This window comes from Homalodisca vitripennis, chromosome 6 (assembly GCF_021130785.1).
Source record: "Homalodisca vitripennis isolate AUS2020 chromosome 6, UT_GWSS_2.1, whole genome shotgun sequence".
NCBI classification, from domain to species: Eukaryota; Metazoa; Arthropoda; class Insecta; order Hemiptera; family Cicadellidae; genus Homalodisca; species Homalodisca vitripennis.
Window position 1 is genome coordinate 8443421 of NC_060212.1, and position 25373 is coordinate 8468793.

Below are 25373 nucleotides of genomic sequence, written 5' to 3' on the forward strand. Positions count from 1 at the left end.
AGTCTTTTGTCGAGGTGCTCAACTTTTGTAAAGTTCAAAGGCTGCAAGTCCTCGCTTTACTTTATCAATGTATTATTTTCCTACTTCAATTGAACAGCTTGGTCAGTCAAATTTATATATTTATACATAGTTGGATAGAAAATCAAATAACCTTCAAACCAAGAATCCTTATTCGATCGTGTAGCTAATACATATGTTTTAAAATTTATCTAAAAGGACTTTTTCAATTTTCTTGAATTTTTTCAATTACCTGCATATTTTAACGATCCCAGTAAGAAAGGTTACTAAAACTAATACGTAGTTTGTTATATCTATTACTACATAGTTTGCTATACATTTTTATTTTCGGTTCTTCAACTAAGTCGTAGTTTATTAAAATTGGATAAAAATATTTTATCGAAATCACGATGCTTTAAACAGGTTTCGAGTTCTAATTTGAAAGGTAAGTTCCGATACCACAATCGTTTTTACTACTTGATCTTTAACTAAAAACACATACAAATTTACTATACAACAAGTAAGTATCTATATTTACACAAACAGCATTATTTAAATATTCTAAACACTAATTTAAAAATTATTAATTGCCCAATTGATTGGACGATAATTATTTAAATTATACTTTAATTATATATTACATAAGCACTAATAAAGATAATTGTCTATCAATTTCATGCGTATATTTCAAAACTATGTGTGTTACTAATTGCTTTATTAAAATATCCTATAACGATAAAAAAGACACGTAGATTTAACAGCCAACAGTTGTAAACCATCGACCGCTTCATCACCATACCTGGAAGTGGCCACTTTTAATAATGGCGAGATGAATGCAAAAAGGCAGACTGATGCGATCCAGGATATAAAAGGTTCTGCAATATCAGGACTCAGATTGGAAAGGATTTCAAGGGTCGAACAAGAACCCCTTTGTTACCGAGTTGCTGAAATTGTTTGTGTCCTGCAGGATTTAGTGCCCTTATTAATTCCCGTCATTCCCTTCACCGAGCCCTCATAATAACCTCCCTTATCTTCCGCTCCATTCATGTTCCCTCTCTTGTTGATATTTCGAGTGTTAGCCTCTATTAAGGGTGTACTTCTCACAATAGGCACTTGCCAGTTTCTCTTCTCATGTAATCCTACTTAATTTTTGAAAATTAACAAATCATATCCTGGCCTATAATTATTTTTATTGTTTGTAGCATTTGGAATAAATAAATAATTTACATTAGGTAAGTAGCATAGCAATCATTCCTACTAGGGTAGCATGTGTAGGAATTTAATTTTTTAAATTATTAACGTAGTTATTCCCAATATTAGAAAATAGATTTGTTAATCAATACGCTAGAATTTATTTTGTTAGATAATTCCCATTGCTAATTGTTTTTGAGTTGCTTTAAATTAACACTGATCCTCATTAAAATGGAATTACCCATGTAGTTAGAATTTGTTTTTTTTTTTTTTTAATTTGTATTTGAAAAATATATTTAAGGTTTCTTACTCCAAGTTATATAAATGGTCCTTATACCGTAGAAACACATGTTTAATATTCTCACTTTATGTAAAAATTCTTCCCGCTCTTGCGATAGGGTGTCAAATTTATATTATAAAATTACATGGAATGTGAGTGATCTTCATCGTGCTCTTAATATTTTCAAAATAAACTAAAAGTTTAAAATCATTCAGGTATAAACCTACGACGAACGATAGAAATTAGAATATAATAACTCAGTTACGGACAACTACTTTCCATTGCAGAACACAAGCTAAAGAAAGTTTTTTGAAATCGAATAGAATTCCTTTTAAGGCAAATTCAATGTCAGTCACCCTAGCTTTTGGGAGGTCAAAAGGGAGAGTATAGAATGGATTAAAAATAATAAAACCATATATTTTTCTCATATAATATTTTCTCAGCATGATACACTTACAACCAATCGTGAGAGAAGTAAATCCGCAAGTCCAGACAATATCTAACAAGCCGACTATTTGGCAGGAAGTGGATAGTTTCAGTCCCTTTATAGTTGTCTAACGGTACCCTGATAGATAGAAATATGTTCACCGCATTACAGTTTCATATTTTTCTTGACACTCCTCAAAATTATAATTCTAATCTCTCGTGCTTCAAAATGAATCCTGTTTCTTACTGATAACTCTCACGCTTCTTTGTATTTACAACGGAAGTTATGAAAGGATAACAGGATTACAAACGGTCTAATACAACGTTTCGAGGATTGGAATCTTATCATCTTCGTCAAGTGGGGGGTTATTAGGGATCTACCCCTCATAATAGGTACTTGAGTAGTTTTTCTTCTAATGTAAAATAATAAATGTCGATTCTAAAAACATAAAAAAGAATTAACTAGGACACCTAAAAATATTTTACCAATCAAACAAACCTTAACCAGCAAAATTCATACACACACAATGACATTAAGGTCTAATACCAAAACAAGGTAACAACTCTTAAGATATAAGTGTGTGTGTGTGTGTGTGTGTGTGTGTGTGTGTGTGTGTGTGTGTGTGTGTGTGTGTGTGTGTGTGTGTGTGTGTGTGTGATATCTTGGTACCCAGTCCTTTTCAGTTTCACGCATCTAACTACATATAATGGGATTGGTATCAGTTTATTAAACATACTATCTCGTTTTCCCACCTAGATTAGTAGTACATCGTGGATGACAATTTTGGCCGCAAACTACATAGAAGCTTTGCGGAAGTTGTTGGTTGCAAAAGTGATTTTGATACGTACGTTTACCATAAAACCATATTTAAATGTCTTAATCCCACGAAAAATATACGTATCTAATATGTGTTTCCTAATTCAATTTAAAATATTCGGCAAAGATGAATTGCATTACCAGTGTGAACATTACTATGTTAATTAGCATTACTAGTAATAAAGCATTACTATGTTCTCTACGCAATAATAAGTAAGTGGATCTGTATCTGAATTGAATAGCCGAGTTCAAAAACTATTTTTGTTGTTGATAGTGATGTGTCCTCAAATAAATATTTCAATTACTAACTAAAGGCTTAAAATAGTCTAATATAGTTTAAAAAGCAGATGTTTTAAAACAACTCCAGCTAATTGATGATGGTTAGCTTTGTTATAGTTTTCTTGTTAAGCATTAAAGTATAAGGACTCAGAAAACGATTAGTAATATAAAATATTTTGGTCTTCACAAAAATTTGCGAAATAATTAATGCTTTTGGAATTGACCACGTCGATACGTTGAACCGTTAATACATTTAAATCTGTTGATTGTGTTTTCAGTTTATTTTCACTTTTCTTATATTTCAAATTGTACATCTTATTCTTAAAACTAAGGCATAAATCTTTCAAGCAGAAGATTAAAATTTAGAGTTAAAATCTCACACGGTTTGTATTTAATTAGTCTATACAAGAAGATTAAGTAGATTTAAACTAACTACACTTTTTTAAAATAATTTTAAATACAAGATTTTAACGACATGAATTTTACATCACATGTCGCAACATAGTTAAAATTTGAAACAATAATTTAACCAATACAACCTCACATATTAATAATATAATCAGGCTAAAACTCGTGCACAAATATTTAACAGATTGTTAAATGAAAACACGTAAGAAGTTTATAGTTTGAGTTTTTAATTAATTCGCTGCCAAACTCTGCATGAACAGGAGTAAGTGGTTCACTTCCAACCGCAACTTGTTCAACGTTCGTTGAAGATTGTGGAATGGAGTGTTTAAAAGAAGCAAATCGCTCCACTATTCCTCGCTTTAGAGCCGAGGCGAACTTAATGCAACTTTGTAACAGTTTCACGAGCAAATCGTTTCCACAAGTTAGAAATGGAAGCAAGAACATAGTTTGAAATTTATCTTGAATTTTGTTTACAATACCATTTTTTCATTATAAGACAAAACTTAGTATATCTTAATTAAATTTTAATATTTAATAGTTATTCTGTTTGGCTGAGCTTCAGCGAAGCCTATCACTCGAAAAGCTTATCACTCAATTTAATTTCTGTCTGTGTGTCTGCCTATCTATTTGTCTGTCCGTACGATATCTTGATAACAAACTGACCAACATACTTTAAATTTGCATGAAATGGTTTTCATATGAGCAATACTGAGTTCGATGATGGTATAATTCCCTGCGACTGGGCGTTAGAGAATATTTTCACCTTTGGGTAACGGGAAGGCAACGATAAAACAAACAGGATAAATAAATTTGTAAACTAACTGCATACAACCGTATGTGATTAGAACATATCAATATTACGGCAATGATAAATACTCTGATGGTAATCAGAGAAGGATAATGCCGATTAAAGTTTTTTTTCTTTTATACTAGCGGAGAGTGAAACGTACATTTGGCAGTCATCGTTCTGCTTGGAGAAGTCACAAAAAACCAACCAGTTTTCTCTCCTTGATCCAAGCGTTGAATGATACGTCGCGTCGATTGACAATGCTATTGATACGCTCGTAATAAGTATTCAAACGTTCACCTAAAGTGTTTATTCTTGGGTTCGAATCTTAGTTCGACAAGGGATGAATATTGTATCTCATCTTTTTTTTGACAAATGGCAGACGAATGGACCATCACATTTTCAGCAAACCACATCTGAATTTAACATATTATAATTATTGTAATGTTACAAGCTTTGGATTTTTACAAATGTGTTTTTAAAGTAAAATAAGTAGAGTATAAATCCTTCAAACTATTAACAAATATATTTGCAAAAGTGCAGTCATTTGAGTTATGAAAACGAAATAAGTAAAGCCAACTAAAAACATGTAGAAACTTCAATGTTGTAGATTTAAACTTTAAGTTACTTTTATGCCAATTATTATTGAAAATGTCTATTAAAAGAAATATGTTAAGGCTGCTTTTCTTGGTTTACATCTACTGAGCGCCGTAGGACATTGGACATTGCCGCCGTAGTATTGTTTATGAATTGTGCATCTTGTGTGGGTTGGAATCGAAAATGTATATTGCTGTTTTTTGTGATTTTTAAGAGTTTGCCATGCGCGTAAGGTAATTGAACATGCAAATGTATGTACATATGCCCGTTAATATAGTTAAGTACTCCATAGACAATTACAATTGTTTTCGCTTTTCAACAATTACATGAAGTGCTGACAATTAGAGAAATTAGGATGGCATATTTCGCATATGTGCAGTCAATTATTGAGGGGGGAATTTTAGCATGGGGGGGTGCTTACAGGACAGTTATAGATCGGCTTCTCGTCACACAGAAATCTATTATGAAGGCGGCATTGGGGAGGTGTCGAAGGTACTCTTCGGATGCTTTGTACAATGAAATGCAAGTTTTGGATGTTAGACAGCTTTACATTAAAGCACTTGTTATTTACGTTTTTAAACATCAACCAAACCTATTTGACTCTTTGCCTCATGAATATTCCACAAGATACGCTACTACAGGACAGACTAGAATTCCGAGATTAATTAAAACCTTCTCTACTACTAATACATATTATATAGCACACATTATTTTTAATAAATTGCCGGATTCCATAAAAATTACTAATTATATAACAATGTTTTCTTTAAAAAGAAGAATTATTAATTGGCTAAACTTGGTGGGAAGAGATCGTACTGAATTCTTAATTACATCAAATTATAGACAATAGATGATGTGGGTTAGGATGGGAGGCGGAAAAATGAATATAAAGTGTTGGTGTAACAGGCACGTAAGGATGTAAGCGTGAGTATGTTTGAAATATACTGGAAGCATTTAGGTTTGTTTGGAAGTATATAGCTAATAAGATTGTATGTATGTTGGCTTGTAAGTAAATATTAGAAAATAAGTAATATAGTGTGAGCGAGTTTTTAGTTTTTGTGTAAATCTGTGTGTGCGAATGTGTGTGTGTGTGTGTGTGTGTGTGTGTGTGTGTGTGTGTGTGTGTGTGTGTGTGTGTGTGTGTGTGTGTGTGTGTGCTGCACGCGAGCGTTTGCGCGCGCGTGTGTTTGTGAACTTGAGTGTGTGTGTCTTCTGGGGGAGGTCATGCGAGACTAATACGTTGATGCCATAAATATAGATAACAACCCTCGATGATAAGGAATGGTGAATTTTTGTACGCAGTTTTTCCGATGTCCGTCTGTTAACTAAGAGTTGCACCAAGGCCTGTCCGTGGTCTTGATCTCCGACAGTTGGTCGTTTGTCCTTCTAATAATTATTTCTATTCACTTACTTCACCTAGATACATTCTCACTTTAGTTTTATTTTTCATTCTATGAAACATTATTTTTACTTTATTTTATTTAATTTTTTTACTTAATAAGATATAACAACATTTTTAAGGTTTGAAATACCAACCGAGTACTTTGTGGTGACTCGTTCTCACGCACAGGCTTTAGTAGCCCATGTGAGAATATTTCTCAAATAATTAAATTAGAAAAATATAAATTTATTTTACACAATATACGTTAAAACCCAAATATTTATGGTAATTGTATATTTTTAGACAATGAATATATTAATATAATTATATCATTTGTAATTTTTTTTTTTTTTTTTTGAGAATAAACGATTTTTGATTTGATTTGATTTGATTTAGATATCATTGAAATGGTTCAATTCATTTCGTTGGTTACATGGTGACCTCTTGATCATTATCAGATTAAATTAACGCAGATTCCTGGTTAGTGGCAGGTGGCAGATCGTGGTTGCTTTCATATTTTGGTCTATCATCGAGGGATTCTGTCCTTCAAAATAACCAATATGCGCAACACATTTGGCTCGTTTTCCTTATTCTGCTTTGTGCAGATCAATATACTACAATAAATGAGGCGGAATACCCATTTTTTGGACGTCTCAATCATTTACAGTCATGATGATAAATTCATTAGTACGACAAGACCTCACCCCTCTAGATGCCTTAGGAGAGTAAAAACAAAATTTATAACAAGCAAATGTAAGCTGTCAAAACTATATAAGACCAGCAGATCTGTATAAAATACGCACATGGGTGTTCAGTGCAATCATTGCAAATAAGAAATGTATTATTTATTGTAAAGAGCCTTATTCGGCCCCATAGCTTGACTTAACGGTTACTTGGAAACGCGAGGATAGAAGGAATATTTGGCATTGGTATGACAGTTAAAATGAGTTTTGTCGAGTTATTAAATTCCCTACTTTTCCATCTCCGCGGAGGTGAGACGAGCTTTCAACCCAGACGCGGCGTGATAAACTTTGATCTAGACAACTTGGATTTTGTTGCCTGGCAACTCCCTCCCATCCTCTATCAAAGCGGGATTACTGTGTTCTTGTATCCCCAATGCTGAGATATTGCAGGTGAATTCGCGCTTGTTAATGCCAAGCTACTTTATTGCCTAGTTACCGGCGTTTCAGTTCTCGTAGTCGCATCGCGTCATACACGGCAGCCGCGTCAATCTTGTATGGCAACATGTCGGGGACGTCGGCGCGGCGTCTGAAGGGCGAAGGAAGTAGTTAATAGTCGGAACATACATAACACCTATATAAGATTATGGTTTATCAATAAATACCATTGATAATAATTTAATATAAAAAATAATAATCTAAAACCCTTTTTTAACATTACATGTAGAACGTGTTTAGACAGTGTACAATTTGTACAAACAAATAAGTAAATATACACATACGTGATGTTACATTTATAGTAACAAAGTAGTAATTTTGATTAGTGTTCTCTATTGAATTTGTTTTGATAATCGGTTCTGTTCTTATTCTTCCAATATCAACAATTCCCATGTTAATTTCAGTATTTTTGTAACTAAGGCCACTTTTTAATAAAGGTTCAATGAAATTTTATTTTATTACAGAAATTTAACTTTTTTCAGTGCTTGTATATGTTATTTAAGTTTTGTTCTAAAATTTCTGCAAGTTTGTCCAATATACGATATAAAATTTATCATATATTAATACGTACGTATAAGCATATGTTGACTTGGTGTAATAAACTCCTTATTTCAGTGTGTGCGTAATCAACAGAGATATAGTGAGGCTAATAATATTAAATATATAAATGAATAATATATATATATATATATATATATATATATATATGTGTGTGTGTGTGTGTGTGTGTGTGTGTGTGTGTGTGTGTGTGTGTGTGTGTGTGTGTGTGTGTGTGTGTGTGTGTGTGTATCGCAATATACTCACTCAGCTGGGACAGGAACACGGGTATCTTTCAATACTGTGAAAGATTTCTTTCGAGGGATAACTATGCATTATTATTTATAAGGACACATAACACAGAGGTTAGCAATGCCTGTTCCTTTGAGGAGGGATGCAGAATGTTAACTATTAACTAACTGCAAAGTAAAAAAATATTATTAAATAAATAACACTCTGATTTAGGACTGAAATAACGCGTGGACTTTGAGTTTACCTCCCTCTAGTCACCTTCCTCCTGGAAATGCTCCTGGAGTCATGTTCATCTGGAGAGATAAAAATATCAGCGACGATGAAGCTCGCAATATTTAGCTCCAAAATATTTACATCGTTTGGACATCAGAGATACCTAGACTACAACATACAGTGTAACCTAGTTGAGAAGTATTTTCATTGTCTTATACGGTGAACAATTGAAAGGATGTGCACTGAGAGGAAGGAGAACTAGAGTGAAACGCGATATTCATATTCAATCAACCCTCCCTACCATAGCTACGTTATATGTAGTAAAATTTTATGTTTAATAATAATAACGTCGAAACCACTTAATATATTTGAATATAACTCATTGTATGTAATCCATTTAACTAACAAGTACTTGTAATACATTTTACTAGGGATTTAAACTTATTTTCAATCGGTTTGCTATCAATAAGACCTAATCGAGGTAGCTTATAAAACGACACGTTGTTAGCATCTAGCTAAACTACCGACAGTGACGCTTTGGAGTGGGTTTGTGAGTCTTGTCCCTTTGATCCGCTTAATGATTGAAGAGTTTCAAGTACGCATAAAAAGGATTCTATTCCCAGAAGGGTGTATTGAAGATCAAAGCGATACTGTACAACTATAGAGTTTCCAGGGGAAAAACCGAGTGACTTTGATATATATTTGTGTGTTTATTTTTCAATCTGCGTGTACATTTTAAGATCGAAAGAACACAAGGGAACATGGCTTAAAAACATAATCCTCATGCACACATTTTTTTTTAGTTTTGCTATGTCTATTTCTAAATTCCTAGCACATCTCTTGCCTCCATATTTTTTATTTAAATTTACCATTCATAAATGGTGTAAGGAAGGAATTACGGCTTGAACTTAATGAATTGCCTGACTCTTTCTTCTATTTGAAACTCATGGTTTTTCTCGCCATCTCGGCATCAGTACTCAAAAGTCTGGAAACCTTTTTTACTGTAAATATGGCATCTGCCATTATGAATTGCGGTATGGCTAAGCGTACGCGAAATTTCATCACTCAAAATTAGTCAGAGATTAAAACATTCCTTATGTTTGTATTTCCGTAGTATGTCTCCAGGACAAATAAATGTTCACTTGCAATTCAATATACTTAAAATGCAGATCGATAATAGTGTATGTCAGGTAGGAGGCGGATTAGATTTTCTTCCAGGAGAGTATATGCTGCTCTGGAGGAGAGGCAGTGCAGTGCTGACGGCGGACAAGATCATGGTCATCCGAGACCCCAGGTTCCATACATAAGAATCGAGAATGTATACTAACCACAGTTATATTTCCAGGAGAGTATGTGCTGCTCTGGAGGAGAGGCAGTGCTGCGCTGACAGCGGATAAGATCATGGTCATCTGAGACCCCAGGTTCCATACATAAGGATCGAGAATGTATGTATACTAACCACAGTTATGTTTCCAGGAGAGTATGTGCTGCTCTGGAGGAGAGGCAGTGCTGTGCTGACGGCGGACAAGATCATGGTCATCCGAGACCCCAGGTTCCATACATAAGGATCGAGAATGTATGTATACTAACCACAGTTATGTTTCCAGGAGAGTATGTGCTTCTCTGGAGGAGAGGCAGTGCTGTGCTGACGGCGGACAAGATCATGGTCATCCGAGACCCCAGGTTCCATACATAAGGATCGAGAATGTATGTATACTAACCACAGTTATGTTTCCAGGAGAGTATGTGCTGCTCTGGAGGAGAGGCAGTGCTGTGCTGACGGCGGACAAGATCATGGTCATTCGAGACCCGAGGTTCCAGCTAGTAGACGGTTTCAATCTGCAGATCAGCAACGTCATGCCGCAGGACGCTGGGGATTACGTGTGTCAAATTGGTGACGGCGACAACCGAGATCAAATCCACACTGTGGAAATACTAGGTTAGTTTATTTCATCATATTATTATGTATCATATACTGTATGACCTGTTATCTAGATTGTTTTCTTTCTTTGGATATATTCTCGAATAATTCAGTACGGAACTAAATTGATAAATAAAACCACTAAAAATTGGCGCAAAATTATCCTTCTAAATAATAATAACTTTTAATAAAGTTATTTCATACGCAAAATAAAATATTTCACAAGAATACATACTTGCTAAGAATATCAGTGTAGCTCACCACATAATTTGGTAAATGTAAGTGAGGAAAATCTGCTGCCGATTAGTTATAACATGATAAAATTGTTTTTTTTTTTTAAGTGAACAATAATCTTAATTTTATTTTCCCTGTGTAAACATAAGTATAGAAATCCTGCAATAACAGACAGTATGCGATTTTATTAATATATTCGTCATGACATAAGTAAACGTGCCACAATTGTAGTCGTAAACCAGACACGCTCTGTTACATCGTTTTGGAATTATTTTGACAAATCAGTACATTGTCGTTTTTAAGTTAAATCAATTTTTACTGATGATAGGCCTATAAACAGACGAATATGTGAAAAATCCTTAAGTAAATTCCTGTTTTATGCTATAAAACCAAACATGTGTAACTATATGTGAAATTAGGATAGCTCTTTAAAGCATTAGTTCACACTCTTTAGAATAAATAACAGAAACAAATATAACTATGGCGCAATGAATTATATTATTTTTGTACATGTTATATCCTGTATTAATGTAAATCGATGGTTAAAGCTCTAATCAATATTTTCCCCGATACTAAAGTAGAGGAAATCGGTTGATTAGTATTAGTAAGCATTACATTTCTTTAAACTACTTAAACTGAATTCTTGATTTACAGTACTTTTGAATTTTTGAATACTTCGTCATGAAATACTACCGTCTACAGCGGGTATAAAGAGACATTCGTATTGAAATCGCTGTTAATGTGATTTTACTAGTAAAATAATGGTTTGAGGTCAAACACTCATCTTAAAAGAGAAACTGTGGCTTTCTATTTGTCACATGAAAGAGAACAGGGTCAATGCTGGGATGATTTGAAATCCTTATCTTTACAACACTCGACTTGATTCTGTTTTTTGTTCTTGTTTTGATAATAAAACTTTACCTTAACTAAATTTTTTCCCAATATGAACAATCCCATAATTTAGGCCGAATAATGTGTTAAGTTTTCATAATCATTCTGAGCGTGTACATATAAAACGAAATCTGTAAATGTTTGTTTAGGATTATTTTAAATACTTTTCTTCAAAACTATCATTACAATCTTCATTCCTTCTCAGGAAGAATTCAAAAAGGTCTAATACATGTTTAAATATAGTGAAAAGTATAATTTTTAATAATAATTTTAACTGAATACCTGCAGATTGTTGACCCATTTTGTACGCTATACCACTTCCAATGAAAATCCTTGAATTAGTTTTGTAATTTTATTTGAAATGTGCACTAAAATAAACTAAACCCATAGATACTTAATTAACTGTCCACTTTGCATAAGGCTCTAAAGACTATTTTCAGCGACATGAATACAACGCGTAGGTAAAACTATAAAAGCAATAAGTAATTAGTGAAGACAACGTTTGGAATATTTTACCAAAGCGCAGGTAAAAGCAATCTGCTAAGAGCTCTCAGGTTATAATACCCTGGAAACAACTAGAGATACTTGTTGGCTCACTATCCCTTTTCGAGTAATTAGGAAATTACTTATTCACCAGTCGTCTGAAAATATTGGCATTTTTGACGTGACCTTAATATTATTGGGCTTTTGTAGCGTTATTGTGATTCAAATAAGCTATGCCTTATCAAAGCACTTTAAAAGAAAAACTGTTATGAAAATTCTAAGAAAATATTCTCTTCGGAAGTGCTATTTAATGACTTAGGAAGGTCGGATGAGAAAATAATGGATTTTTACATAGTGCGTTGTCGAAATTTAACATTTATTCCCATAGATAAAAAAATATTTTTTAATTTTTCTTCTCGCAGCACATATTTACGAGATTTATAAAGATCTAACTATTCCTGTTGGATTGTACTTCGCTAAGCAAGTTTTAATTTATCCAAGCTAAAGCTCTCATAATACATCATAAAAGCTGAGGTACAAATTTTTTATGACAACCACTTCGCCATATATTCCCTTTTCCCTAAAAATCTGTAATGGTTTGTGGCAGCATAAATAATGACTACACCAATTTTTCACACGCAATGAGTCTTAAAATTATCTAAAAATATGTTTTATTCTTTTTTAAGACAAACTTTAATCTTTAAATAATTTGAATTTCAGAAAATTGGTTCAATTCCCCTTCAGAAAAATAATAAAATTAAACCCAGTACATTGTGAACACATTTATGAAGTATTAAAGTTCAACAATTTTCTGGGTAAGATTCTCGAGACTCTGATTTTTTGAAAGTATGTAATTTGTACCTTCTAAACCAACCACTGCATCAGGCCCATCTGACATAACTGTCTGTACACGCCATTGTTTGAATATAAAATGTTTAATTTACAATAAAATTATTTCATAGGGACAAAATGTGTTACAGTGCCGCCAAGTATTCGCACTTCGCCAGCCAACGGCCAGCTAACAGCCCGTAAGGGGGGCACAATCACTCTGGAGTGCAAACCCTCTGGGAACCCTGTACCGACCATCATCTGGACAAGGAAAGTAAGTTGAACACATTTACTTGAAATATATATAGTCTTCATGGAGCCAACTCTCAGTTATTTCAAGTCTCTCTTCCAAGTACCGTGGTACCGTGGTGGTGGTGTACCGTGGTACCGTGGTGGTGGTGTACCGTAGTACCGTGGTGGTGGTGTACCGTGGTAGCTGAAGAGGCAGGACGCGTTGGATTAGGTAGCAGGTCTGCAGCCTGCATACGGTTTCAATAGGCAACAGTCTTCCACTCCTTGCATGGGCTGATAAGTTGATAAGTGGTTATATTTACGTTAGTTGCAAATAAGACGGACTGTCGTGTTCTGTACTTTTTGTGTTAACGTTTGCAGGATAGCAATAAAAGAAAGGATAAAATCAAAGATTGTGACAGGCGAATCTTTGCTATCTCTGTCAAGACCAACCTGTGCCTGTACATTCTTCTTAGTCTCCCAAGTGCACGCTGCAGCATAGGTGATGTCAGAAAAGCCGAAATCACTGTCGGGTTTAACGCCAAATGTTGCTAGAACTTCCGGCAGGTTGGGAATTTGCCACACCGGACTCTATTTTATATAAAATAAAAAGTGTAATTATTGTTAGCATATCTGGATGGTGCTAAAAGCAAACAAATCATGTTTTAATGTAGTGTTTCTCCGCACGATAGAATAATCAATATGTACTTTATTAGTGCACGAAGTAGTCACGAAATAGTGTAAAGCCAAGATCGGTGGAAGTTTCATCAATACATTCCCAATGAGAAATAGAAGACAAAGACAATAGAAAACACTACGTTTACTCCAGAATAATGAGACTTGTGTTGATTCAAAATTAATAGCATCCAGATAAAAGTAATTCGTAGTAAATTACTAAAGTTCGAATAATGGAAACTTTTAACATTTTCTTTAGCCATAAGCCGGTTACTCTTCTGAAAGCGCACAATTCATGGTAGTTTTTCAAGCTCACTAGCTTGATAACTTACATTTATGTAATGCATTTTATGACAAAACTAGTTTAGGTCCAATACAACTAAAAATTGTTTAGACAACCTATCAATGCCGATAGCTTTTTAGAACATCTTAATAATATTATATGTGTGAAAGTGCATTTTTTTCTGTTGCTTTAGAGCCGAAACTATTCATGCGATTATACTAAAATTTGTCATGGACATTCTTAGAGGCCCTGCTATGGATTTATAGGCCTATTCGTAGTTTTTAAATAGTTCCATGTTACGCCCTAATTGTCTCTGAAGTAGCAAAATCCCATTTTCATATTTAAGTTGTGGACTATTAATTGAAAGAACCTGTTAAATCTAATCAACTGTTTTGTGCAATCATTGCGTATGACTACTCAACTATAGGTTTAATTAATTTAACGATTATTTATGGTAGTATTTATGAAATTCCGCGTTGTGTTAGTGGTGGATAAGTTATCAAGGTAGCAGTTTCTTTTGTCTTCACGCCATCCTCAAGTTTTCTGTAATCTAAAAACCGTATCGTAGGATAGGTCACTGAAATCTGTGATCGACACGTACCTGAAGAGAGATTCAGGTTATTCTGGATAGGTCTAGTTTTGAGTAGATCCGCCTCCTGTCAAGATCGATTAGGATGGATTTTGGGCATTAAAATAAGTTATATCTCCTTGGAAGAAGGGGACGCCAGATCTGTACCAGCCTCTCCCAAGCAGTCAAGGCAGGTGGCACGCCCTTATGTCTAGACTAGCAACAGCTCTTAACACCTATGGATCCCTATCAACTCCACCATTCATATCCCTCAGTAGCCTGGCCCTATCGATGTACCCTTGCAGCCCATCATCTCGAAATTTGCGGTTAGTGATCTTCCTCTCCTGGACATCCATAAGGTTGTACAAAATTAAGACAAAATTGGTTTTTTATCTAGCCAGTAAAGGTTCTACTGGTAGGTATATACCAGCCAGAAGTGAACCCTCCCGGGGAACTCTACCCCTTTATGCAATATTATAATTAATTAATTTTACATGAAATTGCGTACTTGGATCTCGAGATGGATCAATGAAAGGTGTTAATAGTCCACTGTAATTCATGAGTTGGGATTGTTATGATCATGAGATGTCTGATTCGAGACTTGTATTTCAGGACAACTCGCTACCCACTGGAGAGAAGTCCATCGAGGGCTTCACCATTACGCTGGACAAGGTGGACCGTCACCAAGCTGGAGTTTACCAGTGCACGGCCTCTAATGGTGTGGGCGAACCCGTAACAGTTGACATGCAGTTGGACGTCTTGTGTAAGTCATTCACAGTTAATTGTTATTTTAATTTGTTTATCCAGGAGAACCAATCATATATAATCAAGTTATTTCTTTATTTACTATTCAAACAAGAGAACTTTGAATGTAATAACTTAAGAAGTACAGACATTTTAATTTTATTGAAGAACAGCACACAAGATGCTATAGAAGATGAAATGTTCTGTTACCTAAGCATTACACTGCAATATTTTATGTTTGCTGGAATAAATTACCATGATTTAAAACACCTCTTCTTGCATAGTTAGAAGAAATGTAGATTTCATATGCAGTTTTCTCATTTGAATATGAAATCGAAGACGCATTAACTAGGTTGGATATTTACTTTTAGAACCTTCTTTTACGCAATTTTAATGCCTTACTCATTCAATTTTTTTTTAATTATGATACACGAATTTAAAAAGGTTTCCATTAATGTTAAAGTATAACAGTACGATACTAAACATTAAACTTTATGTAAATGATCTGAACATTGGAAATTTCATTTTGTTGACATTTTACAAATCTGGCATAGTTACAACATCATAATTGGGTATAAAAAATATATAGTTTCTAAAGAAATTTACTGTACTGCCTATATTGTTTTAATGTGAATGTTGAGATTGCCCCAGTTTTTCGACGCTCTACTAAGAGTAAGGTGAACTGGAGCAAACACAGCATTCACACTTTAATTTTACTCTATATAAGGTATTGACATACATAAAAAACGTGTAAATATACTAATTTTATACCAGTTTTATACCAATTTAAAATTAAAAAGTGTATTACCTAAAAACAAGAAAAAAGTTTGTTTTAAAAATGATAAGTTTACGGCCGGCAAATCGAAATATTTAATTGCACTGATGACGATAAGAAATTATCAGATACAATCAAGTCAAGTTCTGATTGAATGGACTTTAAATTAAGTATTATAACAATTTTACAGGCGCAATTATATTGGATTGCTTTATAAATCAATCAGCTTATAGGTAAATATTGATCCGAGTCTTATAAATCACTTGGAAGCTACCTTGTACGATCGTAACCTTTTAGAAATATTCATTTCATTCCAATAACTTTACCGTTATCCATCTTGAAACACCGAGATGTAAAGTACTTCAAAATGTTTTAAATGATATACAATGTATAATAACCTAAGTAAACGTTTTGAATAAATGCGAACGACCGGTATCTTGATTTTTCTTGGAATATGGGCAGGGCTTTCGTCCAACTCCTACGTCCTACCCCTAATGTAGCATATACGCAGAAAACATATTTTGTAATTAATGTAAACTGAGTATCATAACCTACAGGAAAACAAAAATATCATGCTCCAGTTATATGATTAGTTAAACTTATGGTCTATAAAATTGATATAAGAAATAATAATTAGTAAATGTTGATGATGTGTCACAGATCCGCCCGAGATAGAGGTGGAGCGCAGCTGGGTGCACTCCGGCGAGGGGTACGAGGCTCAGCTGGTCTGCATAGTGCACGGAGAACCGGCCCCTAACGTGAGTACCAAGTACAGCCGGTATTAGTACTAGGTCAATATCTGATGTAAATACATTCCAAGCTGTTCCTATTATTATATTATTTGTACTTTAGTAAAGCGCTATAGTTAGATAAGACGGGATATAATTAATAAATAATTTTTGTATGCGATATTTTGGCCAAATAGCCCTTTTTATGTCTAAACTCGAAATACCAACTAATAAACATATAATTTCAGTTAACAAAATAAATGAACTATTAATTAATAATATTTTAGTTCATGTAGTATTATAAATTTCCAAACGAATTAAATCCCTCGGCATAAAGCAGTAATTGACTGTGTTTTCACCTTTGAGAGAAGAGGATTCAATCCTAGAAACGTTGTGTTATACATTTGGTAGCATATAATGATGGTAAAAATCCAAAATCATTTTATCCCTTCAACTAAATAACTTTGTATCTTTTTCAGATTACATGAACTTAACATTTCTTTACCATTATCTTTTGGTACCAACTTATTTCCGTCTGATTTAGTACCGCATTATCCTTTTGTATGTGACTGACTATGAGTTAATTTGCACCATGTGAGAAACAGACGTGTATGATAGCATAGTGAATTTTTTTTTAACCAATTGATTAAAAGAAAGTTGTAACTAAAATACTTACAGGAAATAAGGAGGAATGAAAATACTTACAGCTACTGTTTAAACATTGAAAATTTTATTCTTCGATTGGTCAAGAGGGTTCCTTCTTGCGAATAAATAATGAATTTCAACATAATCCCAAACAAAATTTTTAAGAATAATCCTTAATCCTTAAGTGAATCCTTCATTGGACACAGCTCCCAAAGTAAAATGTTGACGAACCAATCACACCAATTTATACCACAATTATTTAGTACTTAACGGTTCATGATCGTAACTATAATTTGTCCAATATGTTGCACAAATTCTATCTTAAACCATAGAATATACAATGCTGACCGAAAGTCTCATTTCGCCCCAAACATGAAATTATCAGAATTGTCCGTGTTATGTGTTGAAACAGATTAAAAGATTTATCTTGGCATAATTTATATGTAAATAAAATTATAAATAATTAAAAGCAATTATTCTGCTACATGTTACAACACATTTCAATATTTCTTGTATTTGTGTTTGAAAGAAAAGTATACTCTATTATTTCGTGTTCAAAGTCCATAATGGTCGTAAAAATTTACCTTTTTAATATAGGTTCATTAATAATATAGTATAGCATAAAGAGTAAAAAAGTTTGCTAGGTTGAACTACAAGTTGAGTTGAGTAAGACCTACACAAATCACTAGAAAAATTTAAATATTATTTTTTATAGATTGTACGTAAGATTATTGCTATATTAGGTTTTCCATAGAAAAATATTGTCGCTATTAGTTTTGATATGAAATGTTTTTAATGTACCAGGACTTTTGATATGAATATGAGATAAAACAATAGTAATCGACATCTATACATAATTTTAATTAATAAATGGAGAGAAAATTTAGCAGAAACTTGTATAAACGTTTTCCTACGCAACTCTACCTGGTAAGTTTTGTAATAAACTCTAATTATATTTACATTCATGATTAAATATGAAAAATCGAAAGAAAAAGGTGTTTTACGCAATGGTTTATACATTTGTTCGGCGAAAAGCAATAACAATCACAGCTCTTTTGTTCTTTAACGACCTGCCTTTAAAAGCGAATGAAAATTAATTGGAAATATTTCAAAGACAAAACAGCAAAGTTCTCGTGCACTGCAGTATACCGGGGACGGGGAAACAAGGTTTGAAGTCTGCCGCCCAGCCGGGCGTGTTGTGTTTTGTCAAACAATTGGCGTTGCCACTAATTAACATAAGTGGTTATACAAGCACTTACATACTTTACAAACCGGCAAATTTACCTAGCCTCGGGCTATTACTTTACTCGCAATCTAATTACATGTAACGACGAGTTGGCGGCGGCGCACACGCGAATATAATTAAAATCTTTCGAATATTGTTCCATTTATCAAAGCACACTGTGTCGGAATCATCTGTCTGTGACGAAAACAAACGTGTTTAATTACGTAAATCATTCATTTGTTATTTATAATTCATACACTATGGCTGACAATATAACCGAGTAGCAAAGGATAAAATTAGGTTAGATAAACATTGTTTTAATCATGAAATAATTAAACTTTATTCATTACATATGTAATTAATTCTCTGTCATAACGTAATCCGCTTCAAAATTATTTTTAAAAAGATTGTGTGTATTTGCGTTTGCCATCAGTAATTAAGTTGTTCTTTGTATTAACACTGTACATTTTCTAAAACTATAAGCCATTGTCATAGAGTAAGCCCCGGTAGGCCTATATGATATGATAAGTTACTCTATATTATTGGGTTTACCGTAAGCGAAACAAAATGGTTTATGGTGATACATCCGTCAGTAAGGTCGCAAAAATCCTTATTTTGCTAATAAAATTAATATGGCATTTAAAACTTAAGTTTGTCAATTTTGAAAACAATTAATTATTTGTGGTTTTTTTTGCTTTTGATTGGTGACGGGCTAAGAGTGGAAACTTACGTCGGTGTGGGTTTCCATCACCCGCCAAATAATATAGAAATTGTGTCGGCGTAGTGAGTGATAGGACTCGACGGCCTTTAGTAAATCCATGTTTGGAGATGCGCCATCAGTTACGTGGGTCAGAGCGGTCAGGGGAAAGTTCTCACTTAGGTGTATTCTCTTAATCGTTAAACCTCAAACTACTATGCACAGGCTTCACTGAAATAATTTACAAAATTGTAAATCAATATTTAACTCTGCGGACAGATAGAAAGGCACACAGTCATACAGAAAATAAATTTTTACATTCCCCCGCGGACTTATAAAGAGAAATTGTTTCAGCCTACTGTGCCATAAGCTTCAATGACGCTCAGCTAAATTCCCTTAATGTACGTGGACCATCATAGAACTGAAGAAGACCTGACTATGAAAAAATTAAATTAAATGCAAACTTTCAAGTATATAGATAAAATATTTCTCGATATATCTTGTCGTATGATATAATCACACATTTTTTCATTACATTGGTTTTCATATCAGCGTTTACTTAATTCTACACAACAAGTCACCATAAATTTATGTATGTATTGGGATAGTTAGGCTCTATGGGATAATGTAACGTTTAAAAAATCTCCTATGAGTGTACTGAGTTTGTTTACAAATTATTTATTTTACTATTTCTTATTACCATGTTGTTTTTCAATAATACTAATGTAAAAATGTTCGCTAACGTTCATCCATATCCCATGGGATGACATGTAACATCGAACTCAGTGTTGGCCATTTAAAAAATAAGCTTTAAATCTATAGATAATTTGACCATATCTATAGGTCAAATCGTTTTTGATATATCTTGTGGAAACACAGTCGTACAGGAATTAAATTGTTCAAGTCCCCCGTGTGGTAGACTTCGCTGACGCTCAGCTAAATATTGTAATAACTTAACATTCGTACTATTATCAAATTGTGTATCAACATACTAACTATATTAAAATTGGAAAGAGAATTATCTCCTGGCACTTTGTAAATATTAAAACAGTTTAAAAAACATAAAAAGAATTATTACTATCATGAATCAATTTGGTACTGAAACATGAAACACACTTTTCACTGAAGGTGTGACCTTTTACAGTGTTTTATTAAAAATTTAATTTTTAAATATTTGTTTAGTTGGTGATTTAAATGAATATTGTAGTATGAATTGACTACCTACTTTGTCTATGCTTACATATTGAAATACGTTTAGCGCATTAAAGTTTGTGTCTTGTTATAATATTTCAAGATAAAACTTTGAAATCTGGAACCGTAATGCTTAGATAAAATATTATCCACTTTAATGTTAAAGTTTACTGTATTATAAGGCGATGTTGTCAAAAACTGTATATAGGGTGAAAAATAAGTCATTAACCCCTCCCTCTATTTTTTTTTTTTTTTTGTAAAATTTATATAAGGAGATATCCTTTGGTTAGTGGTGCAATTTAAAAAAAAGTTTAATTTGATTATTTTCGTAATTTTTCTGTCCCCCGAAATGCGGTATTTTGTGGGTAAAACAAATTTTAAAATGTAAACCTTTTTCAAATGAACCCTCATGATGTACAGCATAAACAAACTTAGGTGATGGTGAAAATCAGAAATCGTTGTCTTTTTCCCATTATAAATAATAGGTCGTAAAAAAATTTAATGAAGTCTCTACTCTTGCATTAAAAAAAACACACGATATATACAATGTTGAAAATGTAAGATATAGGATTGTTGAGAACAGCAACCAAAACTCACTTCAGGCTTTTCAAAACGTGAGAGAGATGCTCACTCTACGCTTTTCTCACTGCTAAATAGTAAGTGGGCTTCAGTTTGAACATTTCATTTGACTTGGAAACATGGTGAGTAATAAAAAATATTTTTCTATAACTCTGTTTATTATTTTGTATTGAAAAGAGATCGCTATCTCTAGTTTACTTTCTTATGTTATTTATTAAGTGAGGGGTCACTTGAAAGGGGGTTATATTTAAATTTTTGAGTTGCCTCCAATATCCCGCAATTTTGTGGAACACAACAAATTTAAAAAATCATCAAATGAAACTTCCTTTCCACTTTGTACCACTACCAAAAGGATATCACCTTATATTAAGTTTAGAAATCCCTGTACAACTGAAAATATTTCACCGAGTGATAGTTATGATCATTGTACAATAATTTATAGGCTATAACATTTTTACCTTTTCTGTTAAATCACCAAAATTAAGTTTTTCAGTAGTTCGAGTGATTCACTACCATCCTATGTGACAGATATGAAGTGTAATAAGTAGTCATTTATCTTATAATCTATTCGGTAACTTACCAGCATTGCGAAACCCGTTATCTTATAATGTGATAAGTCACGCGGTAATCAATCTGAAAACATAAAGGGGACGATTCACAACTTACCATTTAGTGGCTGTGACAGGAATTAATATCCAATGTGATAATTCAATTGAAATTTGTTAAAGTTGTTAAAAATTCAATAATTATTTTGTGACAAATATTGAAGTGTTTTATGTTGTGTCTCATAATATCATACATACTACATACAGTGTATCATATTTTTGTACTATAATATGGTTATTTCATTGTGTTTTTCCAAGTTACAGTGCGTAACAATATAATTAAATAAACTTGTCTAGTGAATAACCTCAAATATTTGTTTTGGAGGTTATAATCATTAATCACAAACATATTATTGTAGAATAATATTGCGATACAGCCGAATGGCGATTCCTAAACTTGAAATAATTTTAATTAAATATCTGATATATTATACAAGTTTTAAGGAGTTTCAAAACATCTTGAATGTAACAAGTAATAACTAATTTCATAAATAGATTCATTTACGTTTTTATCAATATACCGGTTAATAATACCTTACATACACGATTTGGCAAGACCCTAGGGTTTAACATAGGCCAAATATTTATATTTTGTAAATGCTTTATAATATAAACGCTTCTGTGAAGCTTTTCTTCAAGCAGTCCATTATTCTAATTCTTAAAACGAACTCTTACAGGGACGAAGATACTCGTCATTGTTCAGATTTTAATGGCGTCACCGCTATTACTGTCGGTTTAAAATCTTACGAATCAATCCGTGAGGTTGAAGTAAGCGAAAATAATTTTAACGACGAACTTTGCGTCTCATTAATATATATTAATAATGCTTTTACTGAAAATGGATCTCAAACACCTAAATTCGATATGGAATTATATAAAACAATTTTGCTACATCAAACATTTTAACCAATTCTTTGGGTTTTCCCAACATCCAAGCCTAATTATTTTAGGCATATTTTCATTAAAACTGTGGACTAATAACTCAATATGATACGTGATTGAGGAGCTCTTGGTTTTGATAATTATTCAATTTATATATGTGACTAGTAGGTAGTGTAACCGTATACATGAAAATTCGTGATAGTGAATTGTAACTACCGTCACATTATTGTTATGTGTACATAAAAGAAAGTAAGCTACAGTTTTCTGTTATTTGAGTTATGGTGGCCATTTTTAATTAGGTTTCATATTTTACATGTAAACCTTAAATAATTTTCTTATTTGGCCATCCTTTATAACGGGGAACTTCTAGGTGTTCATATAGTTTTCCATATGTGGTTTTAGAATATAAAACATAGTGTCATAATTTTAATAATTATTTAGATTGTATTAATTTAGCTACTGATAAGGCAAGTGTCGTGTTTTAGACGAAAATTGGATATTTTATTTTTCCTAATAATCTTTTATCGGATTTATGTATTTAACAACAGTTAGCAATACTGTAATAAAATAAAAATGACCAATCATCACAAGACCTTGGCTGTGGAACCCTTTAAATATTTTTAACGTATATCTGAAAAAAAGTCCAAATCAAAGTTGTTTTACTTTACTCAGGGCTAAGAAGCCCTCCATAACACTTAATCTGGAGACCCATGACTTGGATGTGACAGGATCGATTAGCGATCACACATCCAAGCAGCAGCCACGCTCAACGTTGCTTGATTCAGTTAACATGCGATTACCACATTACCCTCTACACTACGCCATTGTGCAGTACTGATTGCAACTATAAAACTGGTATAAGGGGTACAAGTATGCCGGCAAAATTCAAAATGTCCTAACTGAAAGCTACTTTATTTTATTAACATATGTTACAGAGTTACTTTTGATGCTGTACTATTATTTTTGCATAATCCATACTTAATGGAGATACACTTTTCGAATCGATCTACACTCTACAGTAATTTAGAAGTATTTTATCTCCGTTAACAACTCACTCTCTCACACTCTGCTCTTCACTAATTACGCTAAACTGATTAACCCCGGACTGTGCAGGATTAATGTTACGTTAAGACGTCTCGCGACTCAAGTAGGTCGCCGGGTATTACGTTATCCGAGAAGTGATTACAACGTTTATTAAACTATACTTGGATGTTAATTACGCTAAACTGATTAACCCCGGACTGTGCAGGATTAATGTTACGTTAAGACGTCTCGCGACTCAAGTAGGTCGCCGGGTATTACGTTATCCGAGAAGTGGTTACAACGTTTATTAAACTATACTTGGATGTTAATTACGCTAAACTGATTAACCCCGGACTGTGCAGGATTAATGTTACGTTAAGACGTCTCGCGACTCAAGTAGGTCGCCGGGTATTACGTTATCCGAGAAGTGATTACAACGTTTATTAAACAATACTTGGATGTTAATTACGCTAAACTGATTAACCCCGGACTGTGCAGGATTAATGTTACGTTAAGACGTCTCGCGACTCAAGTAGGTCGCCGGGTATTACGTTATCCGAGAAGTGGTTACAAAGTTTATTAAACTATACTTGGATGTTAATTACGCTAAACTGATTAACCCCGGACTGTGCAGGATTAATGTTACGTTAAGACGTCTCGCGACTCAAGTAGGTCGCCGGGTATTACGTTATCCGAGAAGTGGTTACAACGTTTATTAAACAATACTTGGATGTTAATTACGCTAAACTGATTAACCCCGGACTGTGCAGGATTAATGTTACGTTAAGACGTCTCGCGACTCAAGTAGGTCGCCGGGTATTACGTTATCCGAGAAGTGATTACAACGTTTATTAAACTATACTTGGATGTTAATTACGCTAAACTGATTAACCCCGGACTGTGCAGGATTAATGTTACGTTAAGACGTCTCGCGACTCAAGTAGGTCGCCGGGTATTACGTTATCCGAGAAGTGATTACAATGTTTATTAAACTATACTTGGATGTTAATTACGCTAAACTGATTAACCCCGGACTGTGCAGGATTAATGTTACGTTAAGACGTCTCGCGACTCAAGTAGGTCGCCGGGTATTACGTTATCCGAGAAGTGATTACAATGTTTATTAAACTATACTTGGATGTTAATTACGCTAAACTGATTAACCCCGGACTGTGCAGGATTAATGTTACGTTAAGACGTCTCGCGACTCAAGTAGGTCGCCGGGTATTACGTTATCCGAGAAGTGATTACAATGTTTATTAAACAATACTTGGATGTTAATTACGCTAAACTGATTAACCCCGGACTGTGCAGGATTAATGTTACGTTAAGACGTCTCGCGACTCAAGTAGGTCGCCGGGTATTACGTTATCCGAGAAGTGATTACAATGTTTATTAAACTATACTTGGATGTTAATTACGCTAAACTGATTAACCCCGGGACTGTGCAGGATTAATGTTACGTTAAGACGTCTCGCGACTCAAGTAGGTCGCCGGGTATTACGTTATCCGAGAAGTGATTACAACGTTTATTAAACAATACTTGGATGTTAATTACGCTAAACTGATTAACCCCGGACTGTGCAGGATTAATGTTACGTTAAGACGTCTCGCGACTCAAGTAGGTCGCCGGGTATTACGTTATCCGAGAAGTGATTACAACGTTTATTAAACTATACTTGGATGTTAATTACGCTAAACTGATTAACCCCGGACTGTGCAGGATTAATGTTACGTTAAGACGTCTCGCGACTCAAGTAGGTCGCCGGGTATTACGTTATCCGAGAAGTGATTACAACGTTTATTAAACTATACTTGGATG

The 25373-nt window shown here is 33.7% G+C and overlaps 1 protein-coding gene across 1 annotated transcript in view; it reads left to right on the forward strand.

Annotated features, from left to right (window-relative positions):
- The window catches only part of LOC124364091 (lachesin-like), a 98734-nt gene that overhangs the window by 49177 nt on the left and 24184 nt on the right, over positions 1-25373 (forward strand). Inside the window, exons 3-6 of the mRNA XM_046819274.1 lie at positions 10082-10282; positions 12853-12974; positions 15070-15220; positions 16637-16734. Of these exons, the coding sequence (XP_046675230.1) occupies positions 10082-10282; positions 12853-12974; positions 15070-15220; positions 16637-16734 (572 nt within the window). The remainder of the gene's footprint in view (positions 1-10081; positions 10283-12852; positions 12975-15069; positions 15221-16636; positions 16735-25373) is intronic.